This window comes from Biomphalaria glabrata, chromosome 4, assembly GCF_947242115.1.
Source record: "Biomphalaria glabrata chromosome 4, xgBioGlab47.1, whole genome shotgun sequence".
NCBI lineage: Eukaryota > Metazoa > Mollusca > Gastropoda > Planorbidae > Biomphalaria > Biomphalaria glabrata.
In genome coordinates, this window is record NC_074714.1 from 27,040,276 (window position 1) to 27,054,075 (window position 13,800).

At 33.7% G+C, this 13,800-nt stretch overlaps 1 protein-coding gene across 13 annotated transcripts in view; it reads left to right on the plus strand.

The window, feature by feature from the left end:
- LOC106068067 (putative tetratricopeptide repeat protein 41) overlaps positions 1 to 13,800 on the plus strand; it is a 67,650-nt gene that overhangs the window by 30,197 nt on the left and 23,653 nt on the right. For all 13 annotated transcript variants that reach the window (XM_056025627.1, XM_056025630.1, XM_056025626.1 and 10 more), the window contains 7 exons: positions 849 to 1,022; positions 2,889 to 3,000; positions 3,116 to 3,355; positions 3,602 to 3,800; positions 5,835 to 5,973; positions 6,997 to 7,203; positions 7,298 to 7,487. In XM_056025627.1, coding sequence (XP_055881602.1) covers positions 849 to 1,022; positions 2,889 to 3,000; positions 3,116 to 3,355; positions 3,602 to 3,800; positions 5,835 to 5,973; positions 6,997 to 7,203; positions 7,298 to 7,487 — 1,261 coding nt within the window. The remainder of the gene's footprint in view (positions 1 to 848; positions 1,023 to 2,888; positions 3,001 to 3,115; positions 3,356 to 3,601; positions 3,801 to 5,834; positions 5,974 to 6,996; positions 7,204 to 7,297; positions 7,488 to 13,800) is intronic.

Genomic DNA, 13,800 nt, shown 5'->3' on the forward strand with positions numbered 1-13,800 from the left:
TATAAATTTAGCACATCAGACATTTACACACTAAAAACAACCTGGAAATCTCCCCACATCTCTAACAAGACTAAAATAAGAATCTTTAACTCTAAAGGCAGTCTTATGGTATGGTTCTGAAATATGGAGAACAACTGAAGTCACAATAAAAAAAATGTACAGATGTCTGAGAAATATCTTAAAAATACATTGGTGTGACAAATAGAAAACATTTTTTTTGTTTTTGTCCCATTGGGTCATATTTAAAAATTCTTTTAACATTAAATTTAAAAAAGATACATTTGCTAAAGGAAATAATCAGGGATTTATTAAAAAGATAAATAAGCATACATTAAGAGAACCGTTTCATCACAGCATTACAAAATGATTCATTGCTATTTTAATTTCATGTTATTATAATATTATTTTCAGTTTGTTTTAAACATTTATATATTGTTAAGACTCTCTAATCATGCTCTCTGCAAACTGTCAACATAACATATCTAACTCAAGAACTTAACACAAGAGTTCCAAAATAATGAATAACAGCCAATACTATACAATTAGCACTGATTGCAAATGCTTGACTGTATATTAACATACTGTGTACCCAGACTAACAGTACGGTTTCCTTGCTGTGCTGAACTCAACTGCCTTACACACTTCATCTATGTTTCTCCAAAGGCTTTTCAATCATATGACCAGTCACTAGTGATTTTCATGTACAGTACTAGGTTCTAGTATTTCCCTTGTTCATTGACACAGTTAACTGCTTAGCAGCATGTCAATAGGTCACACACTTATTAACTGTCACTTTGCCACTAGAGTTTCAACAATATAATAATAAGGGTTGAAATTTTTTGTTTCAGTTGAAGAGGCATTTAAATCAGATTCCACATTTACTACAAGGAGAAAAGACATTAAATAACTTAATTAATCTCAAAATTATGCAGACAGCCTTGAACTTCCAACTTGTAGCTAGTGAAGTCAAGAACTATAGATGTTACAGCAGCCTTTCTTTTCTCATTGACAGCTGTGCAGAGGTGATTTGATACACTTTATTTTTTTTAGAGAGTCACTAAAAGAAGTTAAAGTAAAAAATAATTTTGACAAAAAAAAACACCCTCATAATTCCAAACCATTAAAAATTAAATGTTGCTTATTTTTAAATGACTAAATAATGGGTAGTGCATGTCATAGACCTTGATGGATGATAAGGGATAATCCTGTTACTTGATTGGGTTCCATCATTTTTGGTGGCTAAGTGTAACAGAGAAATGTAAGACTTTGGTTTAGTTAAACCTTTTCTTCATTTCTAAAAGTTTAGACAATAGAAGTGCTACCAAGCTTCCTAGATAGCAGAACTTTTGGTCCACTCTATCCATTTTTTTGTGCTAGAAGTTGTTTGAAGAGGTATACCTAACGAGTTTTAAGTTTGAGTTTGAGTTTAGGCACATCTGCACAATTTAGGCCATGTCATGCGAGTTTTAAGACTAGCAGAGTTGTTATATTGTGGAGTTGGAGTACATATCACTAGGATAGTAATGAAGTGAAGATCATAACTATTATCCTTACTTTGGTATTCAAATATCCATCCAATTCTTTACCAGGGATATAGAAGTTCATAGCATGACATTTTTGTAGGGTCATGATTACTATAACTACTTTAAATGCTTAAATTGCTACTCAATTTTCCAAAGGACTTCAGCAACAGAAATTCTCCAATCACTTTGGTGAAGTAAAATCAGCTGTACTGGCCTTGCTCAAATGAAAGCTACTTCCTTGCCACACAGTGATATATAGCTATGTTTTCTTTTCATACATTTTAGAGAAGGATATACTTACCCATAAAGATCCTCACTTAGACAGTCTCACTGATCAATCCATTGTTTTTGCTTACTGATAAGAGAAAGGAGACAAAGATAAACAGTATGGTATGGACTCTCATAGGAAGCTTGGTAGCTGAGCGGTAAAGCAGACTCAAATCCTGGTGAAGACTTGGATTTTTAATTGCCTCTGAGTCCACCTAGCTCTAATGGGTACCTGACATTAGTTGGGGAAAGTAAAAGCGGTTGGTCATTGTGCTATACAACACTCTTGTTAACTGTGGGCTACAGAAACAGATGACCTTTACATCATCTGCCCTATAGATTGCAAGGTCTGAAAGGGGAACTTTACTTTATGGACTCTCATAGAGGTAACTAGTCAGATACTCCTGCCCTTTCTGTTTTACTCTGTCAACAAATATTTTGCTACATTATAAACTGTATACCAGGTGACAGGGGAAGCCTTGTTTGGTAGAGTAATTTGTTAGGGGCACATGAGTGTTGATACTTTCCTGAGCTAATTTCTGAAATATTCTTATTTGTCTATTCATTTATTAAAACTTGCTTATGTACGAAGTAATTATTCCCTTTTGACGTCATTTCTATACGCACATTATGATCTATGAGAAATTTTAAGCAAGCCTTATTAATTTTACTATAATGAAACATTTTTAAACCTATATAACTGTCAACCTCGAGTTTTCCCAATGTGGTCTATAAGCTGAGAATTTATTTCTCTTTTATATACATATACATTGAATATGTATGTACAAAGGAAACTCTTAGAGTCATTTTTTAAATAAAATTTAAATATACATAAATACTAGAATTGCTGGTATTAAAATATAGGATCTAGTTCCTTATCAAAAAGTGTAGAGATTAGGAACTAAAACAACACTATTTAGATATATAAAAGTAAACTGTTTAACTGTTAGCACAGCTTTTCAGTTATAATTTTGAAAAGAAAACATTATTTTCAGATTTTTTCTTCTTTATTATGAATGTTTCATTTAATTGTTTGTTAATAAAGAAAGGTTTTTCTTATAGATAATCAAATATCTTTACATTCCTGTATCTGGATAGATGAGTTCTTTGAGTACTTTTTGGAATGCTTGTCTTAAAAATTGGATAGAGGACATTAGTTGGACACTAGCTAAACCATCACCACAAGCTCTAGTCTTGGAAAAACAGTTTGGTAAATAGATTTAATTTTTGTTTTATATGATTTTTACTTTTTTTTTTTAAATGTTTTTTTTACTGTTTTTTTTTTATAAGTGCATTCTAATTTAAGAACAATTTGTCTTCTTCAGAATCTCAAGGTTGGGTAGTTGATGCACTATGCTTGTTGGCTGCTTCTCGGAATGGATTATTTGAACATCAAATTGTATCACTTTTAGAAATGATTGGTTACAGAAATGATTCTGAAATAACATCATATGATTGGCTTCAGTTTAGGTTATCAACTGATGGCACTTTGTTGGAATCATTAGATGGACGTTTAATCTTTTCTCACCAGAGCATACGAGAAATTGTGGAATGTAGTTTGTTTAGTAAGTTATGAATGTTACTTAATTTCATAGATAAAAAAGTTTTCTTTAATATTAAATGGCCTTTTAAGGGGATCTAATTTAGTAAGTACTTTTTTTCCTAAAGTCTTACTGACAATTCTGTACGGTGTATATTTTTTTCTATAATCTTACTGGCTATTAAGTTACTTTGCACATTCTTTGTGGTGAAGGCTTGTGTTGTACATTGTGTAAAGTTTCTTTCAATCTAGATCTATGTTTTCTTTCTAGATGTTATTCCCCCAATGGCATCTGGTTCTGATTCAATCCATCATGAAGAAGTTGTTGGTAAAAGTCGACCATATCATTGTTTTCTTGCTGACTACTTCCTCCAACAACCATTAGACATTCAAGTCATGGAAGAGTTGCCATGGCAACATATGAAGCTAAGAAAATGTTCTGAGTTATCAAAGATTTTGACGAATTTCAGGTAGAGCTTGGTTTTTGGTTAGATGCAAAATCATTGACAGCAGTATTTGTATACTTCGGAAGATAATAATTGCTATAAATTATATATATATTTCAAAATAAAAATAATTACAAAGAGAATAAATGTCTAAAGTTAATCATTGCTGGAAATTAAATTTATATAGGAGGTGTGGTGACTGAGTGGTTAAGTTTTTGACTTTCTGAATTGGGGTTCCTAGGTTCACCCAGCTCTAATGGGTACTTGACATTAGTTGGGGAAAAGAAAAACCCTCACTTAACATAATCTGCCCCATGTATCACAAGGTTTGAAAGGGTGAACTTTACTTTAACTTTATGTATATTTATATATGAGGGTTGCACCGGATATTAATTTTTGGATATCTGGCTGGAGGTAAAAAGGTATATGGGATTTCTCAGTGTAGAATATGTCAATGTATAATGTTATTAAGCTCTCATAGGTGCAATCTGGTTAGTATAGTGGGTAGATGTACATGTTCTTGTATATCAAGCCATCAGGTGTTCATGAGGCTTGTATTTTAAATCATGTAAATCTACTTACACTAGTTACAGAGGTTAAAAATTTATTAACACTACAGCAATTTTTTCTTTTGTTATTAGATCTAAATATAGAGATCTATTTCTTTGATGAGATTTTAAACTTTACTGTAAGATTTTCCATTATATAATAAGTTGATAGAATAAAAAAAAAATGAAAGTAGCCTTTTTTCTAAAGGTTTTAATTCAAGGCAAATAAATATATATAAACAAAACACACATCTTTTTTATTGTATTGTGCAAGAGCATATCTAAGAAATGTCTTCCTTATAATTGATTTTATATTGAAGAAAGGTTTCTACAACAATAAAATAATTAGATCGAACCATAACTAAGGCCTACAATTAGCTAGGTCTAGATAAAACAAATAAATCAATTATGAAAAGTTGTCAAAGGGTAATTATTTAGTTTAGTTTAATTTAATTATCTTTTTAAATTGTTAACTTTAAGTTCAACTACTTTTTAAAAATATAACACTGTTCTAGTTTAATTTTTAAAATGAGTAAATTTTAGTTCAACTACTTTTTAAAAATATAACACTATTCTAGTTTAATTTTTAAAATTTAGTTCAATTCTGTATGGGAATAGAGTTACATACTCATAGTTTGTGTAACAAAAGTTTATACTCTTAGGGGTGTGTCATGTACTCCACCCCCCTATGAGATTTATCTCCAAGTAAACTCATTTTCTTCATAAGATATATGACTTCTAGACAGCGTCAACATGTCCTAATGTGGTCACCTGTCTATAAACTCAATATGATGGGCTAAAAAAAAAGGTGTGGGGAGATAGACCCATACTGCTAAAAAGTACATACTACTGTGTACTTTTCACTATCCGACCAACTATCCTGCAGTGATATCTGGCCAGAGCCAAATTTGGCTAGGCTTTGGTGCAACCCTAATAGATATAGATATATTGATGTTTAGATAGATATAGATACAGAAACAGATATAGATAGATATAGAGAGACATATATAGATATATTGATATATACAGAGATAGCTAGATATATAGTTGATATTTAGATATAAGATAATTGCAAAGAGAATTTATAACTAAAGTTTCTTAACTCTTTCTCTCCGTATTTATTTTTCCACGTTTCGACGAATTTCTTCATTTTGTTCAATACTATTTCTCTACCCTGTTATGATTGAGCTTCAATAGCTTTGTTGTTTGTTATCAGAAAATGTTTTATTTGGTCTAGAATTAAAGGGGAATGAATGCTCTTTTTAGATAACACAAAATAAAGTTTATAAAATTAAACAATAATTTAATTTCATGAGGTCAAATCAACGATGTTATCGTCAATTAGGAGAGAAAGAGTTAATGTTAAGTTCTGAAGAAAAAATGTACAGGCTCTGTAAGAGGCTACAACTCTAGTTTCTTTTGGTTAGGGATGTTTTCTCATCTCTCACCATTCTTCACAAATCTAATGTCTATAGACTCTTGACTTGAACTATTGTGTCACATGTTGTAGTTTGCTTGACAAATTCATGAAGTGTGAGACTCCACTATGGGAAGAAGATCTTCATTTATATTGGTCAGTGTGTCACAAGGCTGGAATAATTGCAGGCTCTGAGTACATGCAAACATTTAAAGCTGTTTGTAAGAAAAAGGTTTGTTTGGCAATTATTAGAATTCTGAAATTTTTTCTTAGAATCACGTTGATATTGAAATATTATTTCAATGAATTTCTAAGAATATGTATATTTTGCTTTATGCATTAATAAATAATTGAATAGAAATAATCCAAATTGTTTTCTAAACATCTCATTCCAGTAAGACAAATATAAGAGACTAATTAAGTTAATCAATTGGTGAAAGCTATTAGATTAGAGGTCATTGGATAACAGTCACATTTATAAAAATAATTTCCACTGTCACTTAGTTCTAAGGGATTTTTTTTATAGCTTTTTTTTTAGAGAAAAAAAAAATTAATAAATTAAAATTTTTTTTTTTTTAATTTTATTTTAATTTTTTTTTTAAATTTTTAGCAGCCCCCATTATAAGTTAGACATAATTTAAAACAAATAGTAATCTTGTAAAGTGTTTTTTTTTTTTTTTTTTTTGCGTATTTGTTTATTTTCCTGAGGATTCAAATGAGAGATTGAGCCTTTTCAAAACAATTAGACATCAGTTAGGCCAGGGGAGGCGCGGTGGCTGAGCTGTAAAGCGCTTGGCTTCTGAACCGGGGGTCCCGGGTTTGAATCCTGGTGAAGACTGGGATTTTCAACGTCGGAATCTTTGGGCGCCTCTGGGGAAAAGTAAAGGCGGTTGGTCATTGTGCTGACTATATGACACCTTCGTTAACTGTAAACCACAAAAACATGAACTTTACATCATCTGCCCTATAGACCACAAGGTCTGAAAGGGGAACTAGTTAGGCCAGGTTCACGTCTAACTTTACATTCTATTTCACCTATCCTTTCACCTTCTGGACCGTTCAGGCACTACACAAGATCTGTCAACCTTCTTTTTCCATTCTTATCTGTCATTTGTCTATGATGTAATTTCATTCGGATGTTTTTTCTGAAAATATTGAAGCCTGCCTGAGTGGATCACTTTGGGGGCCGATTTTGAGTTTGTGTTTCCACACAAACTGTCTTTGTAATCTTGTTATTTTATGTTTTTGTTTTTAGTTAACAACCAAGTCACTAACAGAGGCTGCAGATGAAATTGTTGATTTTCAAGATGAAATGTTTCTACCAAGTATACACCCAAAGATTTCAATGAGTTGTTTAAATATTGTCTCAATTGGCTGGTACATAGCAAACTATTTGCACAATAGTGGCTCAAAAGATCACTGTCTTGAATTACTGGAACTAATTATAATGCTTATCAAAGAGGTAGATATTTATTTTTTTCTCAATTATAAAAATTGTCTTAAAAACATTTTAAGTATATCTGGTTGAGGATGTATTTTATTTATTTTTCTTTCAGTGCCCTTGCTTAACATCAGAGTTACAGTTATACCTGTGTCACTGTTACTATACATTTGGTACATTCTATCAAATATCTAGAGATTTTGACTTGGCTGAAACTAACTATAAGCTTTTCCAACTTGCTCTGATAGAGGCAGACAACATGGACAAGGAAAGCAGACATCAAAGTGATATTTCTTATCTTAAAAGTGAGTAGATTCACTAGTAGACAACACATTTTTTATAGATAGCCTTTGTTCTCCTGATCTGCTAGTATTATCCTAGTTCTATTTCATTTTTTAAAGCATTCAATTTTTAAAATAGAAAGTTTATAGCAGCTTTTCTAGTTTGTGTTTTTTTTTTTCATTTGTCTAAATTTCTTAGATTTCTTAAATAGAAAAACTAACTTTAGTTCATCATTTGTATGTTTTATAGACTTCAGGTTCTTGAGGAGTTTTCTAGTTATCTAGTTGAGTTAACTTTTCTTTTATTCCATGTAAGTTCTGATTTGCTTTTTGCTTATTTTTCTCTAATCACTAATAGTGTTTGATTGTTGTTGCTTTTTAAAAATTATCCTAACAAAATCATGTTCAGAGGAACAAAGGTGGACGATTCAAAAAAATATGATAAAATCACCCCTTCCCCCACTACTAAAAGGAAATTTGAAGACATTGCCTATAAATTGCTTACTATGACATGCATCTTACATTTTTCTGACAACCAGTTCAACTCCTAGCCTTCACATATGTTGCTCAGATAATGAGGCTGGCCAAACTTATCACAAAAGGCAAAGTGGGTAACTGAACCTTAATCAGTAAGCTTTTAAAAGATGGGGTTTGTTTAGACTTGGTAAGCTACCTAGGAGAAGGAAAACTCTGAATCCAAAACCTTCACTGCCTTTCATCTAAACCAGTGAAAAACTTTGGGAGACAATCTTTAGGAAACATCAGTATCTGGTGATCCTTAGATAGCTTACAATACACAGTGCTACAATCTGTCTGGACCTGTGATGCCATTGATACAAAACTGTTTTGGTTATCTGAGGTTCCTTGCTACAATATGTCTGGACCTGTGATGCTGTTGATACCAAACTGTTTTTGTTATCTGAGGTTCCTTGCTACAATTTGTCTGGACCTGTGATGCTGTTGATACCAAACTTGAGGTTCCTTGCTACAGTTGTGTGGAGAAGGGATGCTGTGTGAAAGGCAACTTTCTGACTATAACTAATGCCTAGACTTTCATCTCATATGATTGTCATTCTAAGTAGCCAACATATACTAGCTATAGTCTGGGCTCTACTGGTTATTTATTTTTGCATCCTTCAATCTAACACAGTTTTGGCCCTTGAATTTTAGGTTGAAATCTCTTTGTTCCTCTTGTGAAGCAGTGCACGACAGAAAGCCTTTTCACAATTTTGTCCTCTCCTCCACCTTGTTTTTTTTTTTGTGGCTTCACTACATTAACAAAAAATGTATATCTGTTTATTATCTTCTGATAATATAAGTGTGCAATATAAGTGCCAGCCCCTCCTTAGTTTTCCATGTGAATTCTTGAAGCCCTTAAGAACAACACACACTTGTTTGTCTTTTAGAAATATCAATAATTTTATTACAAAGCTTTTATCAACTCACTCTGTCTTTCTGGTAAAAAGTTTGAACATGTTATTTCTCTAACACCCATTTTCAGATCAAGTTGAAACTTTGCACTATTGTTCATTGGCAAAGACAATACATGAAAGAGTAAAAAAAAATTAACTAATTAGTCAATTTATAATTGATAATAAATTATTTTGTTTGATGCCAAAAAGGGAAATTAATCCTTCAGTGTTTACATATATAGTTAAATATATAGGCTTGTGTCCCCTTTGATAATTGTACACACTATTTCTCCCACACCCATTCTCAGATCATTTTGAAACTTTAAACTTTAAACAATTATTTATTATACCTAACAAAACATGAATCAATAAAACAAATTATCCAATTAGTCAATTAATAATTGCTAATTAATTATTTTGTTTGATATTGAAAAAGAGAAATTGCTTCTACATTATTGAGATATAGCCATAAGTGTGGAGTTCTTTCCCTTATTTTTTTTTTCCAAGTATTTTTTTATATTTTACTTTATTTAATATTAATGATATTTACTCAGTAGAAAAAAAGGAATTTTGTTTGCAATTATATCAAAAGATGTTTATAAATAAATAAATAAATAAAAGTGACGTGACAAAATAGTGCAGACAAAATAGAGCGAAATTTTCAGGCAAAAACAAGTAGTTTGTACTTGTTTATGATGTGTATAAAAGTACTGTATTTTAGTAAGTGAAGGTCCTGGGCAGGATTTTTTCTTGAGGTCTCTATCTTCTTCAACATTAAATAGATCTAAAAGTATTTGCAAAGAAAGAGAGTACTTTAAAATTGTATCTCACTCTCTTATCTCACCAACATTTCAAATGCATAACTTGCTAAAAACATTGAGTTAAATATATGACGATGTGTGTTTTATAGTATAATCAGAACTCTTGATTATCTGCAGCATCTCTCTTTGATCAAGCCAGGGCGTCTCAACATTGGTAAACTTAGGTGTGTCAGGATAGTTTAGCTGGCGATCACCTTTATTGTCTTTATGTTTAATCTCATTTTTTCCACCTGCCAATGTAAATATTGCCTTCGAAGGAATAAATGATGCTTGGCCAGATGTTGTAGGGAATTTGTATGGCTATTGGAAGAACAAATATATTGGTCGCCAGAGACGAAACTGCAGAGTGACTCCAACATTTCCGACAGCATTATGGAATGCTAGAGATTGTGTACAGGACAATCTACCACGAACAAACAATTTATTGGAGGGATGGCACCATGCATTTCAGCTGTCTATTGAGGGTCTTCCTCGTGTGGAGTTTTTGATCTCCCATCGAGCGCCTCCCCAGGTGGCGGATAGGGAAATGCCCTCCAGATATGGTGGGTACCGGGAAATAAAATACCCGGGGTGGACCAAAATCAAACCTGCTGCCTTGCAGGAAGTGGAGGGATCCACAAAGGCTAGGGCACCTTACCCGAAAATAAAGGCAGCTATCCAGAGAGCAGAAAGGGGCAGCCCCTCCAGATGGTTATGCACAGGGCTAACAACTCTGTCATATAAAAAATACTGTTACGAAAGCTAATACACACAAGATAACCCGGACAGATCTCAACGGAAAACGACCTAGGCCTGGAAAAGGACATGATTTTTGTTTTGCGACATGGAACGTGCTAAGCCTTTATAGAGCAGGTGCGCTAGCCCAACTTACTGAAGTGTTAAAGAAATATAGGATACCCCTTGTAGCCCTACAGGAAATCAGGTGGAAAGACTCGGACATTCTCAGAACCAAGGAGTATACTATATTTTATAGTGGTGGAAGCACTAACAACTTAGGTACAGGTTTTGCTGTTAAAAAGGAAACGGTAGGTAATGTCATTGGATTTAAATATGTAAGTGATAGACTCTACTCACTACGTTTGAAAGGAAAATTCTTCAACATATCATTTATCAATGTTCATGCCCCTACTGAAGATGCGGATGATAACACAAAAGAAGCCTTCTATGATGGACTGGAAAGAATTTATGATGAAGCACCAAAGCATGACATCAAAATAGTCCTAGGAGATTTCAATGCAAAAATTGGAAAGGAACCAGCATTCAGACCAACAATTGGCAAAGAAAGCTTACATGAAGAGACCAACAATAATGGCATAAGATTAGTGGATTTTGCATCAGGAAAAGGAATGTCTATCAGCAGCACAAAATTCCAACATAAGAATATTACCTGGATCTCACCTGATGGCAACACCCAGAATCAAATAGATCATATACTCATAGATAAGAGACATGGATCAGACATACTAGTTGTAAGAAGTTTCAGAGGAGCTAATGCTGACTCAGACCACCTACTAGTAAAAGCTAAACTTAGACAAAGAATAAGTACCATACACAATTACCAAAGAAAGAGAGCACAGCAATATGATAGTCAAAAACTCACAAAGGATCCACTTGTTGCAGAAACTTATAGAATGGCACTCCAAACGCAACTGACAACATTAGAAAAGGACAGCGAAAATAACATAAATGAGCATTGGGAAACAATAAAGCATGCTATCAAAAGAACAGCAGAAGAGGTAGTTGGATTTAAACAAAAGAACGAGAAAATAGGGTGGTATGATGATGAATGCAGACAAACTATAGAAGAGAAGAACAATGCCCGAATGATAATGCTACAGAGAGAAACCAGGAACACTAGACAGCAATACAATGAAGCAAGAAGAAGGGCCACAAAAGTTGTAAGAAAGAAAAAACGGGAATGGAAAAAATCCAAGATTACTCAAATTGAGACACTAGCAAAGGAGGGAGACATGAGAGGAATGTATATGAAAATTAAAGATGAAAAGAACGGATTTCAAGCTAGATCACACATGTGTGAGAACAAAGATGGTCAGCTTATTACAGATTCATTGAGAGATGGGCTGAATACTTTGAGGAGATCCTAAATACCACTGAAGATGGAGACAATGGAGAATATGAACTGCCACAAGGGGGACCAGATCCCTTAGTGAACCCTCCAACACTCATTGAAACATCAGAAATAATTAGGACCATGAAGAATCACAAAGTACCAGGAGAGGACCAAATCACAGCAGAACTAATTAAATATGGAGGGAAAGACTTACATTCCCAAATACGCAGACTAATATCAAGAATTTGGGAAGAAGTAATACCAACAGAATGGGAAACGGCTCTTATAATCCCAATACACAAAAAAAAAAGGATCCAAGTTAAAGTGCTGTAATTACAGAGGAATCTCTCTACTAAATGTGACTTATAAGATACTGTCTAGGCTTATAACTAAGAGACTTGGAAAATATTCAGAAGAAATCTTAGGTGACTACCAATGTGGTTTCAGACCCAACAAATCCACAACCGACCACATCTTCACACTAAGATGTATACTAGAAAAATGCCATGAATACAACATACCAATCCACCAACTCTTTATAGACTATAAAATGGTTTATGATAGTATCAGAAGGAAATACCTATATGACACTCTACAGGATTTTGGAATACCCAACAAGCTGACAAGACTTATACATATGATATTAAACAACTCAAAAAGCAAAGTCATAATACAAGGAGAACACTCACGGGAATTTAGGATTAAACGAGGATTAAGACAAGGAGACGCACTTTCCTGCATGCTTTTCAATTTAACACTGGAGAGAGTTATAAGAAATATACACATAAACACAAGGGGAACTATTACAAACTACTTCAGGAGAAAAAACACGGGTCCACAACCAACAGGGACGATATACAGCCAACCTCTACAATACCTTGCTTATGCTGATGACATTGCCTTATTGGGTAAAGAAACCTCTGACATCGCTAGAGCCTTCATACAACTAGAAGAAGCATCTCGACCAGCAGGACTTGAGGTCATTGACAGTAAAACCAAGTACATCACAAAGACAAGAGACAATCAAACAGAGGGACAAAATATCAAAATCAAAGACCACGAATTTGAAAACATCCAAACTTTCAAATATCTAGGAAGTACTATTAATTTCAAAAATGACCTACTAACAGAAATAAAGGAAAGAATAGCAGGAGGCAACAGGGCATTTTATAGCACCCACCATTTACTTGAGCAAAACGATTTCAAGGAAAACCAAGAAAATAATATACAAAACTATAATAAGACCAGCAGCAATGTATGGAAGTGAGACCTGGACACTGACAAAGACATCTGAAAATGTACTTAACACTTGGGAAAGAAAAATTCTTAAGAAAATCTATGGTGCCATACAGGATGAAACAGGGTGGAGGACACGCACAAACCATGAGATATATCAATTGTATGAAGACCCACCAATAGTGAACGAAATAAAAAAGAACAGACTACGTTGGGCAGGTCACCTTGAAAGAATGTCAGACAACAGAGGGGCGAAAATCGTATACAAGCAAAAACCAAAAGGCAGGCGACCCAAAGGCAGACCCCGAATGCGATGGATAGATGATGTGGAAGCAGATCTGAAGCAGCTTGGGGTTAGGGTGTGGAGACGAAAGGCACAGGAGAGATCTGAATGGAAGGATGTGTTAAAGCAGACCAGAGCCCTCCATGGGCTGTATCGCCACTGGCATGGATGGATGGATTGAGGGTCCTCACTCCAATGTCTACAAGTTAATCTCTCACTTCCTCAGAGGACAGAAAAACACCGAGACCAAGATTCTGAGGTACACTTCTGAATACAAAGTCAAGGAGGACAAAGTACCTCCTACTGAACAGACAGACGTCCTGCATATATATTGTCCATTTATTGAAACAAGCCACTGATGGAGTTTTCTGACATTACATACACTTTAACTTTCTGAAAGTTTTGGTATGTTGGTGTGTAAATCTGACATGTATGGAAGTATCTTTGCGTCTTTCTGAAGTGAACTTTTGGAATGTAAATAAATGCTATATTTTAAAATTATTCATTTTACCTT